General features: G+C 36.0%; 3 protein-coding genes across 3 annotated transcripts in view; all 3 read right to left on the reverse strand.

Moving 5' to 3' along the window:
- dctn1b (dynactin 1b) overlaps window positions 1–6,817 on the reverse strand; it is a 53,503-nt gene extending 46,686 nt beyond the window's left edge. The window contains exons 1-2 of the mRNA XM_077539401.1: window positions 6,690–6,817; window positions 3,508–3,589 (exon numbers count right to left, since the gene is read on the reverse strand). The gene's annotated coding sequence lies outside the window, so the exon portion shown is untranslated. The remainder of the gene's footprint in view (window positions 1–3,507; window positions 3,590–6,689) is intronic.
- A 101-nt stretch (window positions 6,818–6,918) lies between these two features.
- LOC144031893 (N-acetyltransferase 8F1-like) lies at window positions 6,919–10,474 on the reverse strand. Its single transcript, XM_077539407.1, has 3 exons — window positions 10,334–10,474; window positions 9,458–9,747; window positions 6,919–8,227 (listed from the first exon to the last, which is right to left on the reverse strand). The coding sequence occupies exons 2-3, from the start codon at window positions 9,732–9,734 to the stop codon at window positions 7,845–7,847; spliced, it is 660 nt and encodes a 219-aa protein (XP_077395533.1). The 5' UTR covers window positions 9,735–9,747; window positions 10,334–10,474; the 3' UTR covers window positions 6,919–7,844.
- A 945-nt stretch (window positions 10,475–11,419) lies between these two features.
- Window positions 11,420–18,477, reverse strand: part of slc39a8 (solute carrier family 39 member 8) — a 22,967-nt gene continuing 15,909 nt past the window's right edge. Inside the window, exons 6-9 of the mRNA XM_077538774.1 lie at window positions 17,666–17,842; window positions 14,554–14,761; window positions 13,573–13,757; window positions 11,420–12,191 (exon numbers count right to left, since the gene is read on the reverse strand). Of these exons, the coding sequence (XP_077394900.1) occupies window positions 12,045–12,191; window positions 13,573–13,757; window positions 14,554–14,761; window positions 17,666–17,842 (717 nt within the window). The 3' untranslated portion in view covers window positions 11,420–12,044. The remainder of the gene's footprint in view (window positions 12,192–13,572; window positions 13,758–14,553; window positions 14,762–17,665; window positions 17,843–18,477) is intronic.

Here is an 18,477-nt window from a genome sequence, read left to right on the forward strand (position 1 = left end):
AAATGAAAGTGAGTTTGTTGAATTTACAGAATACATGCGCGTCATGGTGCATGGTCAGGATTAGGGATGTTCGATACCACTTTTTTTGTAAATAAAATTCCCCATCCATAAACTACAGATGATTTTAAAGAAAGACCTCGATATTCCAATATATGATTTTCCCTTAAAATTGCATGAAGTTAATGGCAACTTTGTATTCATATAATTTCTAATTTCTTGTCTCTGACCGTAAAGCGGCCGCAGATAATGGTATCGGTCACCGCCGTGAGTACCGATAACATAAAGGGATATTTTATTTATTTAGCCATTTTTGGCAGTCAAACATGAATATTTTGCCTAGAATAAATTTGATATTTTCATTATTTTTTTTATGTACAATAGGTACATTTAAGTACCACATTTTGCGACTTGTCGTCAACTGAAAATGACATCACAAGGGAGGTAAGCAATCACAGCTCAGCTTGTGAATGTCACATGACCAAACCTAGAAAACCGGTGAGCTGTGATTGGTTACCTCCCTTGTGATGTCATTTTCAGTCCACAGCAAGTTGCACAATGTGTTTTTAAAGGTACTAATTGTACGTGAAAAATAATGAAAGTATCAAATTAATTACAAGACAAAATATTAACTTTTTATTGCTATAATGGGCTAAATAAGTGAAGTATCCCTTTAAAATAAGACTGGTATTGGCACCGATAGCGATACCTGGTATCGGTAGTCACCCATTATAGTCAGGATGATACCACCCTCTGCCTCAAGTTGAGCCAGGAAAAACCCTGAAATACCTCAAATTTTGACTCACAACACAGATTTATTTATTTTTTTTAAATCAGTGACAGCTTGTAACTTGAAAATCCCGTAAATTAGTGCGTTTTCAAGCCAAGCTACCACTGCACAGATGTTTTTCATAAATCGTCAGGTTTACATCATAGAACTGATTTCGATTGAAAGGACAACAACAATGCTTAAAAATGTACGAATCAAAGACCGTCGGTGCCAACCATGCCGTGGATAAGCTAACTTGGTCCGCACCTGTACAACGCTCATAACTTGAAATGACCACGTTAACAGCAACGACAAACAACTGTACGAGACCTTGTTTCTTCCAACAGCTGAGTCCTAAACAGTCAGCCTAAATGTTAGCTGAGCAAACAATTGTTTAGTTGTGCAGGTCGATTCAGTTTGAGTACAAAAGGCCAACGTGATGCGCGTCAAATGGTAAACAAAAGCATAACAAAGCCGGGATTAACTTGACTGCACGCCTCGGCCTTTTTGTTGCTTTTTGTGCTGTTGTCTCTCTTCTGCAATGGATGCAAGGCCCAGTTTCCAGGAAGCAGAAATGTCCTCACAGGCAGCTGAGTCATGGCCTGATCAATTTTGCACAGTCATGTGTTAAAGAGCCACCATTTTGGACACTGACAACGTCTTAAAGGCTCCTGTGCAACTTCCGATTGGTTCCTCGATTAATTGGGTACACTCCCACTGAGCATTTACTGTACATGATTAAGCGTCATGTTAGTTTTTTTAAATTATTATTTATTTATTAATTGAGCTGCTTTTCCCTAAAATTGGTCAATAAAAACCTATGTACTGATGTCATTTTGTTGTTTTTTTAAATGTATCTAATTAAATAATTGGTTCATTGATTTATTGTAAATAAGGTAACAGTTATTCATATGGGAATACGGAAAAAAAAAAAAAAAAAAAAGTAAAAATCCACGTATATTTGATGCCCATTGTAAATGTACTAAAAAAATAAAAATAAAAAAAATAATAATAAAAAAAACACTGTCTTTTTAAAACCTAAAAAAAAAAATCCTTTAAACAAATATATATATATATATATATATATATTTATGTGCCAAATCAAAAATTAACAATTGTTGTACAATACATAAACTATTTATTTATTCATTTCTTATTTATTTTTAATCATTTATCAAGAACTGTTTGATCTGTCAACAATAAAAGAAATCGCACACATTATTAAATGATTGGTAAGAAAATACAGAATTGAGAATAAGTTGTATTTATAAAAAAAAAAAAAAAAAAAGATTATTTTACCTTTTAACCTTTGTAAACATTTTTTAAACAATCGGTCAACTAATCACAATAAAATTTTAAATAATACAAAAAAGGACAATAGATTCCAATTTTATGAGTACAATATGTATAAGATAAAGTATAAAATACACTATATTCGCCAATAATTAGATATAAAACAAAACAAAAAAGTCTCCGGTTCGAGTCCAGGCTCGGACCTTCCTGGGTGGAGTTTGCATGTTCTACCCGTGCCCGCATGGGTCTTCTCCGGGTACTCCGGTCTCCTCCCACATTCCAAAAACATGCATGGCAGGTTAATTGGGCGCTCCGAATTGTCCCTAGGTGTGTGTGTGAGTGTGGATGGTTGTTCGTCTCTGTGTGCCCTGCGATTGGTTGGCAACCAGTCCAGGGTGTCCCCAGCCTACTGCCCAGAGCCAGCTGAGATAGGCGCCAGCAGCCCCCGCGACCCTTGTGAGGAATAAGCGGTCAAGAAAGAAAATGGAAACAAAACAAAAAAATGTGTGCGGCATTATAACTATTATGACATTCTCTGGTTGGTACACTAATTCAGTGTCTGAAGTGCTGCCTCCACGAGTTAAAATGCTTTTATTGTTTTGTTTTCTCCAAAACTCTGGGCTTTACTACCACCAGTAGAAACCGCTCGCCTGGTCACAACGCCCTAGCTTTGTCCCCAACTTTTCATGGCAATGAAATCCACAGTTACAATTGGCCCAACAAGAAATGAGGCAGCGACGAGTACAACAGTTGCTTGTTTGCATCAAATGGGACAGCATCCTCCTTCAAAATAGCTTCACTGCAGTGAGGCAAAAAAAAAAAAAAAAAAAGTGTGTACCTGATTAATATTTCCTATTTTGTGCAAAATTCGAATGATATTAATGACTCGTTAATAATGCAAACGTCTAGATATGACATTTGGCGCCATCTTGTGACTGCAACCGGTACATGACAAAAAAATAGCATCTAATTAGGGATGCACTTATCACATTAGGCAATTAAAGAATCATTTCAGGATTATAGCACAAATTAGGTGTCATAAGAACATAATGATGACCCAGTAGAATTAATTTAGCGATGACTGAAACCATGTAGCATCGTGAAACGAACCAAATTATTTCCAACCTATTATTTATTTATCTATTTATTTATTTATTTATTATCTCATCATCGCCAAGAAAAATTAAACATTAGCGGCGCTGATACGATGGAATCGAGCTCCTTTGACTTTATGTGAATGATTTGTGTGTTTCTTGAAAATTCATCGAACGGCTGTCAAAGATGGACACTCCTTCGGCTAACTAGCTAGCCTCTGTTAGCTAGCCCCCTTTAAAAGCACTCTCTTTCGCACCTTAAATCATAACACACGTAACATGAGTCAAAACAGGGGTGTGTCTTACGAGGCCAAATAGACTTTCACACATGGACCGACCGGCAAAAAAACATACCTGGTTTTATTCGAAAATGTCGCTAGCTTCTCAGTTTTGGCCACTAGCGTCCATCCGTGGAGGTCGCGGTCAGGCCAGCCTCCTGCACACGGTAAAACAGTAACCACAACGATTGTTAATACGGTGCATTACGGTAATACGCCGCCTTCAAAATAAAAGCTTAAAAGACAATGCATGGCGTCAACGTCCATGGGCCAAATCACATTTTGGCACCACCAGGTAGGCAGAGGTCCAGAAAGTAAAAACTCTGCCACAGTTTGGCTTTAGCCACAGGTGCATCTAATCAACCAGCAGGTAAACAAGTTACTTACCAATCGGTCAAGTAGAACATCCTGTGACTAAAGCCAAACTGTGGCAGGGTTTTTACTTTCTGGGCCTGGATTACCCACCTCTGCACGGAGGCAAAATATACTAACAACCTTTCAAAATGGTACATGTCGAACTATCCTTATCCGTCTTTTAGGTGGCCGGTTTTCGCTTTCATTTAAACCTAGTTTAACCTAGTTTTCACAGGATTGTAAAAAAATAAATAAATAAAAATAATCAGCACATTTATAATCTTCCAACTAATATTCCAACCGATAGATGAATATGGATCCAGGTGAAAAATGTTCACTATTTCCAGCTATTTGACCTTTGGATGGCCCCTCCCGACTCGTTGTGATAATGTTCAGAGGTGGGTACAGGTATAGAGATTCCCTCATTAATTTGGGTGACAATTAACTTATAAACATATTTCTAGATTTTTTATTTTATTTTTTAGAATGGGCAATTCCAAAGCTAACTAGAGCTGCGAGCAGCTATAAAGGGCCCTCGCAACCCGGGCCACGTTGGGGTACTTGCACGTCGGGGTTCTGGCATGTTGGTGTACTGAGAAATAGGAAACTGTCTAAATTGTAAATGTTTTTGCCATGCTTTGTGTTTGCAACGTTTCATGGAAAGGCCAAAAATGATGCACAATTAACAAAATAAAATCAAAATGGCTTGGCACATGGCTATAGAGTACTTTTTTGTTAGTCTTAAACTGATAGGTATCCCAATTTTTACAAATCTAGCTGAATCATACAATCGCAAAAGCTTCATGAAAATGTCTAGAGGGCGCTATTGAGCAATTTATTGCAAATTGCACAAGAAATCTCTAAAATATTCATGTTCATGACAAGTCTGATATGTATGCAAAGTTTCATGAGTTTTCGCACGTTTAGACCAAAAAAAAAAAGCAGCATTTTACTTGGCAAGCAATGCATTGCTATGGCAACGGCGTGCGACAAAATAAAAAACTTTCGATAAGTTGGCATCTTAAACATCTTAAGATGAAACACACCAAGTGTGAAGACGGTCGGATAAATTTTGTAGGAGGAGTTCGTTAAAATATGACCCCTAAAAAAGGCCACAAAAAATGGCTACAAATCCCAACGTAAATCAAAATGGCGGACTTCCTGTTTGGTTGAGCACATGATTCCAAGAGACTTTTTTTGTACGTCGTGGGGTCTTATGTATCCCTACAAATTATCATAGCGCGAGGTGAAACGTACAACCGGGAATGTTTCGTTAAAGAAGAGTTTTTTTAGCTCAAAATATGATGCCCGGCCCCTGGGGGACCTCCTGTTGGGTTTAGCACATGACACCCAAAGACATTTTTGTACATCGTGGGTTCTTATGTATGCCTCCAAATTATCATAGCGCTAGGTGAAACGTACAACCAGGAATGCCTCGTTAAAGAGGAGTTTGTTTGTTTTTTTAGCTCAAAATGTGATGCCCGGCCCCTGGGGGACTTCCTGTTGGGTTTAGCACATGGCACCAAGAGACTTTTTTGTACATCGTGGGCTGTTACATATGTCTCCAAATATTCGTAGCTCTAGCTGCTTCGTACAACTGGGAATGCTTCATTAAGAAGGATTTTTTTCCTTTGCAAACAGTGCATGCCACGGCAACAGCGTGCGACGAAATAAAAAGCTTTCAATAACTTTTCATCTTCAACATCTTAAGATGAATCACACCAAGTTTGAAGATGATCGGATCAACTCTGTAGGAGGAGTTCGTTAAAATAAGACCACTATGAAACGGCCAAAACAATGGCAACACGTTCCAAATTAAATCAAAATGGCAGACTTCCTGTTAGGTTTAACATATGGTTCAAAAAGAGTTTTTTGTACCTTGAGGGCTGTTACATATGTCTTCAAATGTTGGTAACTCTAGGTGAAACGTACAGCCGGGAATGCTTCATTAAGTAGGAATTTTGAAACGCAAAATTTGATGCCCGGCCCCTGGGGGACTTCCTGTTAGGTTTAGCATATGGCACCAACAGACTTTTTTGTAGGTCGTAGTCTAATACATATGTGTACCAATTTTCGTAGCTCTAGGTTAAATGTACAAGCGGCAACGCTACGTTTAGTAAGAGTTTTGAAACTCTAAATTTGATGCCTCGCCCCCGTCATATAGTTTGTCAAAAACTTTAGATTTTTTACCATGGTGTTGTCCCAGGTGTTGAGATGGTAAATCCCAAGTTTGAAGTCAATCGGGTTAACTGAGTAGGAGAAGCGGGCAAAAGTATGACCCCTGTAAATGTGCAAAAATGGGCCAAAATTGGACATTTAAATACTCATACCTCACTTCCTGTCTATTTTAGGGTACACATATCAAAGAGGTTTTTGTTCATCTGGATGTGCTACAGGTGCCACACAATTTTCGTAGCCGTAGGACAATCGTAGCGGGACAGGGATCCATTTAACCTATGTAGGGGGCGCTAAGGAGACATTTTTCTGTTATCATGTATGGCGACTTTAAAATATCAAATTTTTCGCCAGGCCTGATGTGTGGGTAAAGTTTGGTGAGTATTTCGTTCACGTTTAGTGTCTCAAAAATGCGATTGTTTGCGGAGAAGAAAAATAATAATAAGAAGAATTCCTACAAAAACAATAGGGCCTCGCAGCGGCACCGCCGCCGGTGCCGCCGCTGCTCGGGCCCTAATTAAAGGAAACTCCTTCAGGGGATCCTTCACAAAAACATTTTTAAAACAATATATTGATTTTCAACACTCATTTACAATATCAAACCCCAATTTTCCCATTCCCTGCCCAAGCAAACGACTCTGTTATGTATACAATGTAATATAAGATAAGTAAAAATTACAAAGCATTATATAACATTCATGCAAGCACAAAATAAAAACTACTACTCACGTCAGCAATACATGCCGTGGCCCGAGGAAGTCATTTTGCAAAAGTAGAGTCCACTTTGCACAAAAAAGTTCATGTGAATACTGCCATCTAGTGTTCAGATGTACATATGACAGACACATGAGATTGGATTAAATGTCATCATTGTTTTCCAAAATACACGTACTTAACTAATAGTAACTTCTGATACAACAAAATTATTAGATTAATGAGGCGTGATAACGTTTATCCATTACACTTTCTGGTACTGTTTTATTTTTTATTTCTTGTACTCAGCGTAAAAAAATTAAAAAATACTTTTTTTGACATTGAAATTCTTGAAAAGTCACAACTGATCATTCATCCACAAACTAAATTAACTAATTAAAAAGAAAACGCCCAAGTACAAAACACAAACATGGTTTGTTTGTCTCTATAAACAAAAATCCTGTTTGTCCACATCCGGCTGAGGTCAGTAAACAATATTAAACACTGCCCCTTAGTGGTTGGAGGTATAATGAACTGAAACAGGGGGCAGTGTCGCAGTCAAGGCGCTTGACAAGACGCGATCGGTGACCCACATGCGCAGAGGATCGGCCATCTTGGATCGCGAATTGCATCACTTCCTGGTTTGGTCCGTTAATTTCAGAAAACAAGCAAAAATGATATTTGCTTTCCAAAGTAAAAGCTTTTTTTTTTTTTTTAATTATTTGTATTTATTCATTTATTTATATTTTATTCAATAATCAGTCCACTTTCACACAGGACAATAGAAATCTGAGAATATTTACTGTTGAGAAGCTAAAATTGCTAAGTTTTGGACCATTTTAAATAAATAAAAAAATTATCCGAGCAATTCACAATTCAAGAATAATTGATTAACTCGATAACTGATTAGTTGTTGAATGGATCAATCGTTGCACCTCTATTCTATACAATGTAATCTCCGAGAAGTTTGCGTTGATTTTAGCAAACTTAAGGTTGACCCATTTTCCTCCTACCTTTTGCATAATACACACCCTTGATATTTAATGACCTTTTTTTTTTTTTTTCTTAAAAAGAAGATGCCCATTATACACAAGAAACTGAAGACTTGAAACTCTGCATACTGCTTCACATCTGTCTCTGGTACCTGCTCAATTGGCGCATTTACAACAAAAGTAGTCACGTCAAGAGCTTTCACTTTTCCGTGTGGTCTTTGCGCACATCCAGCCTGTACTCGAAAAGCAGAAAATTGGAGAGCCTGGACGCCACGTCCGGCTCCACAAACTCTCGCACCTTGCGGAAGCCCACGCCCTCGTACAGCTTCTGCGCGTCCGTCTGCACCACCGAAGTGACCAGGACCACGGCGGCGTAGCCGCGCTGGCGCGCGAAGTCCGCCACCGTCTGGCACAGCCGTTTGGCCACGCCCGCGCGGCGGTGGCTGCGCCGCACCGACATGCGCTTCAGCTCCAGGCAGTCGGGGGCGCCGTTCCTGGGCAGGCAGGCCACCGTGGCCACCACGCGGCCCTCGCTTTCCGCCACCCAGAAGCAGGCGTAGGTCTCGCCGATGGCGCTGAGGTCTGTTGGGGAACACAGGTGTCGACGTCGTCAAATTCAATTGTGCTGCTCCTCCTTTGCGTGCCCGCCTTGGCCTCCAGGGGACAGTATAAGAGGATTGGACAGTGTTCCCTCGTTTATCGAGGCTGCTGCTTTCTAAAAACTACCCGCGATAATGGAAATCCGTGTTAATTAAAAAATAAATAAATTCCTGTTAATTTTATATATATATATATATATATATATATATATATATATATATATATATATAATTTATTTATTTTTTTCATTAATTATACATGTTTTGTCGTTTTGGTATGATTTTTAGTTTATTATAAATGCTTTTTCATTCATCATATGTTTCTTTTTTTCATTTACATTTATTTTTTTCCCCATTAAAAGTATGTTTTTTATGTATTTAATATACAGCACAGCACATATTTTTTCCTTTGTTTTTTTCGTTTTGTATGATTTTTACTTTGTTACGCTTTTTCATTCATCATGTTTTTTTTATTTACACTTATTTTTTCCATTACAAGTATGTTCTTTTTAATGTACAGTACTTAATATACAGCACAGTATAGATTTTTTTTTCGATTGTTTTTTGTTTTGTATGATTTTTACTTTGTTATAAATGCTTTTTCAGTCATCATATATGTTGTTTTATTCATTTACATTCAATTTTTTCCCCATTAAAAAGTTTTTTTTAATTTACTTAAAATACAGCACAGTATATATTTTTTGTTCGTTTATTCTAAATGTTTATATTCATACTAGATTTTTTCATTTATTATGTAGGTTTTAAGGCTGTAAAAGACCTCACACTTTATACGTAAACCCATTTTGACCAAAACTGCATTGCTGCAAATATATATAAATAAATAAATTAATCAGCGAAAAAGCGCGGCCACAGAAGAAGAAACTGCGATAAAGGAGGGAAAACTGGTGTACTGCACTACCATGTGTGCACCACACTGCCCCATTGAGGTTAAGATGTGCACAGCAGGAACATCAACTTATTGATTTTTATGTAATATTCTTCATTCCTATTTTTTTATGTATTGTCTGATTGTTCTTTTAAGTCACATTTAAACCGAATGATTGTGTTTATTAATTGTGCTTTCAATATCAATCAAAATAACTATTATTATTTTATTATTTCTAATTGGCTCTGGAATATATGCACTGCGATAAACTGAGGTTCACTGTACAAACAAACAAAACATTTAGCCAACGGGCCTAGAGTTTGCGACCTGTGCTGCAGCACGTCTCGATGTAGGCGTTGACCCAGTAGACCAGCAGCTGGCGGATGGCGGCCAGCAGCAGCGTGACGGCGAGAACGGGCAGCAGGAAGGACTTGGAGGTGGCCAGCAGGGAGCAGAAGGTGCACATGAGCAGCATCTGACTCGTAGGCTGCTTCAGGATGTGCACGAAGGATGCCGGCACCAGCTCGCTCATGCCCAGCGAGAAGATCTCCCGAACCGCCGGGCCGTCGCCGTCCCGGTACTCGCGGATCTCCACCCCGGACATCGCCAACACTCGGCTGTGGAGGGCACACAAAAGGAGATGAGAGATGAGAGGCAGCACATGAGATGTATTCAAGAGTTACATCATTTCATTCAATTTTTACGAGGAGTTTGATTGATTTGTTTTACTTTTTTGTAATTTTAATTTAATAATAATCATTCAGAATTATTCATCCATGTAGTATTTTAATAGATATTCTGATTTTAATTTAGGTATTTTTTTTCTGAATAACTTTTTGTATTGTTTTGAGAGAGAGAGCGAGAGAGAGAGAGAGAGAGAGAGAGAGAGAGAGACTAAAAAATCAGTGCGAATCACGCGGAAGATCAAATTCCATTTTTAACACACAAAAGCACAAAATATGAATTAGCTACAACTACAAGACATTTCACCAATTTGAAACCGCAAAATTCGTACAGGAATTGCTCGCAAAGCTTCCTAGACGTGAAATTACGCGTTCCACTCGCGGATTAGCTGGCAGCTAACAAGATAGGATCAATGCTAGCCAACCAATACCAAAACATATCATCTCAATAATCCCACATTATTGCATTGCGGAGGGGATAATAAAAATAAATAAATTGAGAGAAAGGACCTCGTCGTACCTGTCCGTGCGTGGAAGTGCAGCAAAAATGCAACTAAAACCGTATTAGAAGTACAAATGAATGCAGCTAGCTCATCTCGTTGCCCCATTGCTCTTTGAAAATGTGACGCGTTCAGGGTATAGAGAAAAAGTAGAAAAGGACATTCGCGGAACTATTTCTTGACAGTCAAAACGTATTCAAAACGTACTTGGCTACAGCAAGTTCAAATTTTAAACGTTCAAAAATACAGTGCATGCTTCGTATGAAGGTCACGTGATACGAGATTTTTTTTTGTGTGTGTTAGTTTTAATTTTTTATATTTTTTTTATGGCGACTCACCACAACGCTCATTCGGAACGGATGGACATGAACGCATCCTGGGCGGCTCCAGTTGGGTTCTGTTTTTGTCAAAATACTGAGTAATTTTGTAAGTATTTGCAGAGTAAATAAAGTCGCAAAACACAATTATAAACGGTGAACCATAAGCACTTGGCTTTATGTCTCCATATTGGGCTACTTAATTCAACATATTCGGGTTACTTTTTCTTTGTAGACTATTTTCAAGTTAAAGTGGTTTTAAATGTTTGCACTATTGTACTTTGATTTTTTTTTTAAGTCTTACATGTCATTTTTTCTAAGAGTTACATTTAAAATATTATTCATTGTGTTATTTTCAAATCATGTTTTAAGAGATTGTGGTGCTTATTTTTTTTCAGGTTACACTCTTTATTGTACTAATTTATTTATTTTATACTTTTTGACTGTGCTTTTTAACAAATAGTTTGTACCACTTTTATTCATTTATTGTATTAGTTTTAACAGTTTAAATACTGCATATTTTCCATTGCTCTATTTTTTTTATTTTATTTTGCAATTAAGTAATCATTTTTTAGGAGTCAAATTTTATTCTATAAAAATAGACTACAAAAACTTAAGTGCCATTTTTACAATTAAGCCATTTAAACAAACACTATGTCACTGTCAGGACAATGTTATTAAACAAAAACGACAATAAGAAACAATTAAAAGTGTACATTTCATTTTCACTTGCAGCGTAACAAGTTCATTCATTAAAAAAACAAAAAAACAAAACAATGGACAAGTGTATTCCATGGTGAATTAAAACTTTTTAATAATCTTCATTTCTTCCGAAATGTGTTAATTATGCATCAAGTTTAAAATGTCAAAAAAAAAAACACACTTAAATAAATGTCACAATGTAAAGAGATCAAAAATGTAAAAAATTAAAAGTGCACTACTCAAATCATGACATCTGTATTTACAATATTCAAAATAAACATTACACAATTTTTTTGCATCAAAATCCAATCACACATACGCCTTTTCCTTTCAGTGTGATCCGAATAAACCTGAGCAAAGCAATATAAAAACCCTCTAAACCTTAAAATAGAAAATCAACATCATTTCATTTAGTTAACATTACGTTTGATCTCAATACAAACGCTTGACAAAGAAAATCAGAGGTTAAAAAAAAAAAATAGTACAGTACAGCACCAACCACAATGCCTTAATATTTCAAGAGGAAAAAAAAACAGTTCACTGTCTCTTTAAGACAAATCATAGTAGATTTCACGAATGAAATGCTTTCATAGTGTGCGTGAACTTCATTTGGTTTTGTTTGGACAAAACATTTTTGGAATGGTCCCGCTGCCAAGAACGAGAAGACGAGCAAAAACTGGCATTTGCGCTCGTCCCATGGCGGGCGGTTGGGTCATCCCAGGTTGATGTCTCCGGCGAAGAGCGTGATGAGCAGGATGATGGCAAACCCCGTCAGCAGGCCGGCGTTCTGGATCAGGAAGAAGACCACCTTGGAGGATGTGCGCTTCTGCTCGCGGGCGATGGCGTCCATCTCTGGGAACTGAGAGACGCACAAAACGCTCGCGTTATTTAAACCGTGTTGTCGATGCGTTTCAGACTTCAAGTCGTCATCGACTGAATAAAACGATTTGCGACAAAGTATTTCAAAATAAAAGTTTGATTTAGCATTGTGAATTTGTCTAATTACTTTTCATACGGAAGCGTTTCACTTGAAAAGAAAAAAGAAAAATATCTTGTTTTTCTAATTTATTGGGGAAGTTTCGTTTTGAGTAATTTTTTTCATTTTAATATATAATTTTTTTCTGTTTTTCTGAATATTTTTTTATGACGAAAAAAACAGGAGGGAAAATTACTCAGAAAAACAGGGAGAAAAACATAAAAAATAAAAATAATAATAAAAAAAAAAACAGGGAGAAAAACATTATTTAAAAAAAATAAAAAACAGAAAAAAAATATTTAAAGAAAAGCAGAAAAAAAATTGTTTTTCTAATTTATTGGGGAGTTTTGTTTTTCTGATTTTTTTTTTCATTTTAATATTTTTTTCTGTCATAAAAAAAATATTCCGAAAACAGGGAAAAAAAAAATATTCAGCAAAACAGGAGGGGAAATTTCTCAGAAAAACAGGGAGAAAAACATTAAAAAAAAATATATATATATATATTTCTGTTGTTTTTCTAATTCATTGGGGAGCTTTGTTTTTCTGAGTATTTTTTTTTCCATTTTAATATTTTATATTTTTAATATAAATTTTTTTTCCAAAAAACAGGGAGAAATTTATTCAGAAAAACAGGGAGAAAAACAATATTTAAAAAAAAAAAGATAAAAAAAAAAAGAAAAAAATTAAGTTTTTTTTTTACCCTTGTTAAAAAAATAGTGATCACCCCAATCCCCCACCCCGCCTCCAGCCTTATACTAACTGCCTACAAGCTGTATATGTCTCATCTGTACATATAGTGTATAGTTTATAGTAGTCTGCTGGCAAGGTAGGAGTAACAAGATGGCCGCCCTGTGACTTCAACGGCTTGCACGTGTATAGGCTATCGGGTAGCTATACAGTCATATATACAGGTCAGTGGTCTGCAACAAGTCATTTGGAGTTCAGAGGTAAAAATAAATAAATAAATAAAATACTCCAAAAAAACAGAAGTTGGTGCTCTGTTTTTCGGAATTCTTCTTCTTTTTCTTTTTTTTTTCCCTTTTCTTTTTTTTTTTTTTTTTTTAATAATGTTTTTCCCACTGTTTTTCTGAATATTTTCTCATTTTTTCTAAGTACATTTTCCTCCTGTTTTTCTGAATATTTTTTTTCTGAAAAATGTGGATTAAATTTTTAATTTTAACATTTTAAAACATATTTCATGTTTTGACTTTTTGAAGCACACAATTTCTTTACTAGCGTCTTCGATAAGATGAAGTGAACGTACCATGTCGGCCAGCGCAATGTAGAGGAACATGCCGCCGGCGATGGCGAAGATGGCGTTGGGGGCGAAGTTGCTGCCCAACACGATGCCCAAGACCAGGCCCACGTAGCACGCCAGCGCCGACAGCAGGTTGAAGAAGATGGCCTGGGGCACGCTCATGCCCGAGTTCAGCAGGATCACAAAGTCGCCTGCGCGACAACAAACGCGACATCACCGACATCGTCGGCAGGGGAATCAAATCGTGCACTTTTACAAGCTGCCACTAGATGGGAGGCAAAGCTCACGTGTTCAAGTTCGGTTGTCATGAATGGGATGCATAAAAATAATGACCTCATTGTTTTCGTTTCTTATTTTTGGATGACCTAGTCATGTATTTATTCATTTATTTTGAGTTAAACACTCCGAAAATGTATTTGTATTACTTTTAAATGCATAATTTTAGCATGTATTCATGTGTATTATTTTGTTCATTTATTATTTTATTTATTGTCCAATATGTTATTCAGTATTTTTAATTTACTAGATGAATCGTCTTATTTATTTGACTACTTGTTTACTTTTTTCCACAATACTACTTTTTCCATGTTTTATTTATTTTTATTTTTTATTTTTTTACAATTATATTATTGATTATTTGTCATGATTTTTTTGGGTGATTAAAAATGGAGTATTTTTAATTCATGTATATACTAGTATTTATTATTTTTCTTTTGAAATGTATTATTCTGAAATGCATTTTATACAGCAACTTCAGACATAATTTATGCATCATTTTAGTAGGTATTGACTCACCTAATTTATTTTCAGCTTTTTATTTTTCTGATTGTATGACGTGTTTAGTGCAACTTGTTTTGTTTTGTTTTGTTTTTAAATACATTTTTGGTATTTAATTGATTTATCACTTCATCATTTTGAAATGCATTAAGAAAAGACTATATTTTTATGATTATTTTTTTCTGTAACGTGTGCGTGTGGTGCCGGTACCGAGCTCGTGGGGGAACTCCTCGCAGACGATGGCGGTGGAGGTGCTGAAGCCGGCCAGCGTGGAGACGGTGAAGGAGGCGCCGATGGCCAGGCCGTCGATGAAGTTGTGCAGCGCGTCGCTCAGCGTGATCATCCACGCCACCGTCTTGACGCCGGACAGACGGCGACTCCGCAGGCAGCCGCACATCCTGCTCGACGCCTGCAAGTCCTGCAACGGGAGGAGAAAAAAAAACAAAAAACATTAATCGCATAACTGTTATATTTGGACCATAATACCTCATTATTGTATTATTTTGTTTATTGAATCGTGTTATTTTTTTCAGTGTATTTTTTTTAATCCACTTAAAACAATTTGAAAACATTTAGTTATTATGGGTATTGATTTATGTATTTTTCATTTATTATATTCATTTGTTTGACATTGTTGCCATTTCTTAATTGATTGTATTACACATTTCATGTTTTTTAAGTTACGTCATTACGTATTACTATACATAATTATTTATCTGTTAAAAGTGATATTTTGTGGTGTTAAATCTTATTTATGAAATTATTGTTTTTCTGTTATTATTTTTAAAATATTTTATTGTCAGTATTAATGATCTATTTATTTATTTATTTATTACATTATTTTTTGCATAAATTATTTATTCATGTATTTAATTTAGATTTCACATTGATTTATGCATTTTAATTGTTTTTATATTTATATTATATTCTTATTTTTTATTCATACATTATTTGATTTTGTATTTATTATGACATTGTATTTTATTGATATATCATTGTAGGTTGTACCCATTTATTATATTGCCTTTTGTTAGTTATGCTTTATGTTTCACACTGCTTAATTTATTCATTATACTTATGTTGTAATTTGAAGTTATTATTTATTGCTATTTTGTTTATTACGTGCATTATTAGTATTTTAGTATTTTTTATTGCATATTATTCAATTGATACTATTTTAACCATTTAATTATTTATATTGCATTTTATTTTTAACAGGTATCATTATTGCACTTACGTAATTTTTAACTTATTTTTTCATGTTTTTCATTATACTGTATGTCATACATTATTATGTATTTATTAGTATTCATTATTGCATATTATTCGATTGATACTATTTTACCCATTTAATTATTTACACTGCATTTTATTTTTAACAGGTATCATAATTGCATTTATGTAATTTTTAACTTATTTTTTCAAGTTTTTCATTATACTATATGTCATACATTATTATGTATTTTGTTGATTTACATTTATTATTATTATTTTTGTTGTATTAATTCTCTAATGCATTATATCTATTAGAATTGTACTGTATTATTTTTCATGTATTTTATCAATATTTTTTATGCTTTTTAAAAACTTTTTTATATTACAACGATGTGAGTTTTTTTTTTTTAAATAATGTATATATTTGTGGCATTTTCTGTGAGTAGTGATGTGATTTTGAGCCTCAATAGCGCGTCATCAGGTTGCAGAAGCCTTTACAAATCCCGACATTTCTGGCACAATTTTAAGCAATTTTAAGCAAATGCAGACATTTTTTTTTCGGCCAACGTGGAGGAATGTTGATGTCAAAGTGAGAACGGACGCCCGTCGGCAGGTTTGGCCGCCTCACAATAGCAAACGTGCGCCCGCTGCCTTCTTCTTTTTTTTTTTTTTTTTTTAATTTAGGGCACAAGGCGTCTTTTGTGTCCGCCATTGACCAGGAGGGGGACAGACCTCCTTCCGCTTTTGTTTGCTCCGCTTTTGTTTGCTGCCTCGTCAAACGTTAACCCGTCAAATAGCTTTCTTGCTCGTTTTTTTTTTTTTTTTTGATGACGTCACTCGAGCGCGGTCCAACGTGTGGTCACCGCGGGCACGTCTGTGATAAGGATGCCGAAGATCACATCCAGCAAATAATGAGGACTTACTGTATGCCTGATAAGCAACAACAACAACACTCGTTAAGGTGATCAAAAGGTACAAGGACAAAGTACAAATACTTCAAGTCACAGTATAGACCCAGTCGTCTGCTTCGTGACAATGTTCTACTCCGTTAAAACAGAGTTCAATAATCAAATATAAGGCAAAGAATTAAATAGTGATTTAATGCTGCAATCCAATTGGTTGTTGCTCCTTCTGGTGTGCGCACCTTTGCCACCACGTAGCAGTAAAGTAAAAGAAAGTAAAAGTAAAGTAAAAGAGGGGAAAACAGGATTTATTTTTGGTAATGTTTAAAAACTGTTTCTTTTTTTTAAATCCGTGAATCCACAAGTACTGAATGAGTATTCAGGGGTCAACTGTAGAAAACAGTTTTGTCTACAACAATGTATTTGATAAAACGAGTCATTTTGATCATATTATATATTATATTTTATTTTTATAATTATATTGAATATTTTACATGAGTCCCTGAAATGGAGAATACTTTTAATGGCATCACAAACAATCAGCATTTTGTCTTTCTTCAGGTCGACTGACGCTATCAATGCTAGCCATTAGCATGCTAACGGTGTTTTGCACTGTTAGCATTTAGCTAGCAGACTTCCCTCAGGCAAGGCTATGAATTTGTTTGAAATACACAACATGTACAAATTGTATTTGATAAAACGAGTAATTTCGATCATGTATATTTTATTTTCATAATTATACTGAATATTTTACATGAGTCCCTGAAATGGAGAAAGTTTTAAGAAAGCCACTGATGCTTTTAATGGTATCAAAACAATCAGCATTTTGTCTTTCTTCAGGTCGACTGAATCTATCGATGCTAGCCATTTGCATGCTAACAATGTTTTGCACTGTGTTAGCATATAGCTAGCAGACTTCCCTCAGGCAAGGCTATGAATTTGTTTGAAATACATGTGTAATTATTTGTATTATGTTTAGTTTGACAGTAAACTTCAACAATTGAACAGCTTGGCACTTTTTTTTTTTTGAATAATTGTTAAATATTTACTAAAGCGGCACTTCCTGTGTAAGTTAAAGTGAGTTTACTGCCACTACAAGTTTTTTTTTGTTTTTTTTTTTACTGGACTGATAATTGAACGGCAAACGCGCCACTCTGCTTGTCGACCGCCGCTGGATCTGGAAAAGTTTGGCACCTTTTCCTGACCTGCTCGGGAATGATGTTGGCGTCCGTGTGCTCCGAGCTGACGCTGCAGCGGCGCTCGGCAGCTGTGCTGATGGTGCTGATGCTCGTCAGAACCAGGTCGGAGTCCTTCTTCAGGCCGGCGTCGCCGTTTGCCAGCGGGTCGTCGTCGTCGTGCGGGGTCAGGTGCGACGGGCCGTGCTGGTGAACGAAAGAAAATTTGACAATTGGTACACAAAAGAATAGTGTTAAGTTTGTTTGCCATTTTGAAATTTAGTCTCAGTTTTAGAAGTCCAATTTCAGTCATGCTTGTTAGTTTTTAATCACAGACAAACGCATCCCATTTTTATTTAGTCCATTTTTAGTCAACTATAAATCTAGAATTTTAGTCCGAGAAAACATAATTTTACTTGTCTAGTTTTAGTCAACAAAAAACTGTCAACATTTTAGTTAGGACAACCATTTTACCCCTCTATATTCTTTTGGTCAGCAGATTATATTGAACCTTTTCGGACCTAAAAGTATTTCACATCAATTTAGAGCAGGGGTGGCCAAGTCCGGTCCTCGAGAGCCGCTATCCAGCCTGTTTTCCATGTCTCCCTGCTTCCACGCAGCTGAATCTAATGATTAGTTAATCAGCCAGCTTTGCAGAAGCCTGATAACGATCCTGATCACAAATCAGGTGTGTTAGTGGAGAGAAACATGGAAAACAGGCTGTATAAGGGGCTCTCGAGGACCGAACTTGGCCACCCATGATTTAGAGGGACCAGTCCGTTAATCCATTTTGAGTATAGATAGCAAACTGTAACATCATCATTAAACATCAATGGTAGAAT

This window comes from Festucalex cinctus, chromosome 12, assembly GCF_051991245.1.
Source record: "Festucalex cinctus isolate MCC-2025b chromosome 12, RoL_Fcin_1.0, whole genome shotgun sequence".
NCBI classification, from domain to species: Eukaryota; Metazoa; Chordata; class Actinopteri; order Syngnathiformes; family Syngnathidae; genus Festucalex; species Festucalex cinctus.

Bases quoted from the DNA above. Each gene is read 5' to 3' on its own strand.
- LOC144031893 (XM_077539407.1), bottom strand. From the start codon at position 9,734: ATGTCCGGGGTGGAGATCCGCGAGTACCGGGACGGCGACGGCCCGGCG. The intron at 8,228-9,457 runs GTCGCAAACTCT...GTTCCCCAACAG, and splicing joins CGAGACGTGCTGCAGCACAG to ACCTCAGCGCCATCGGCGAG.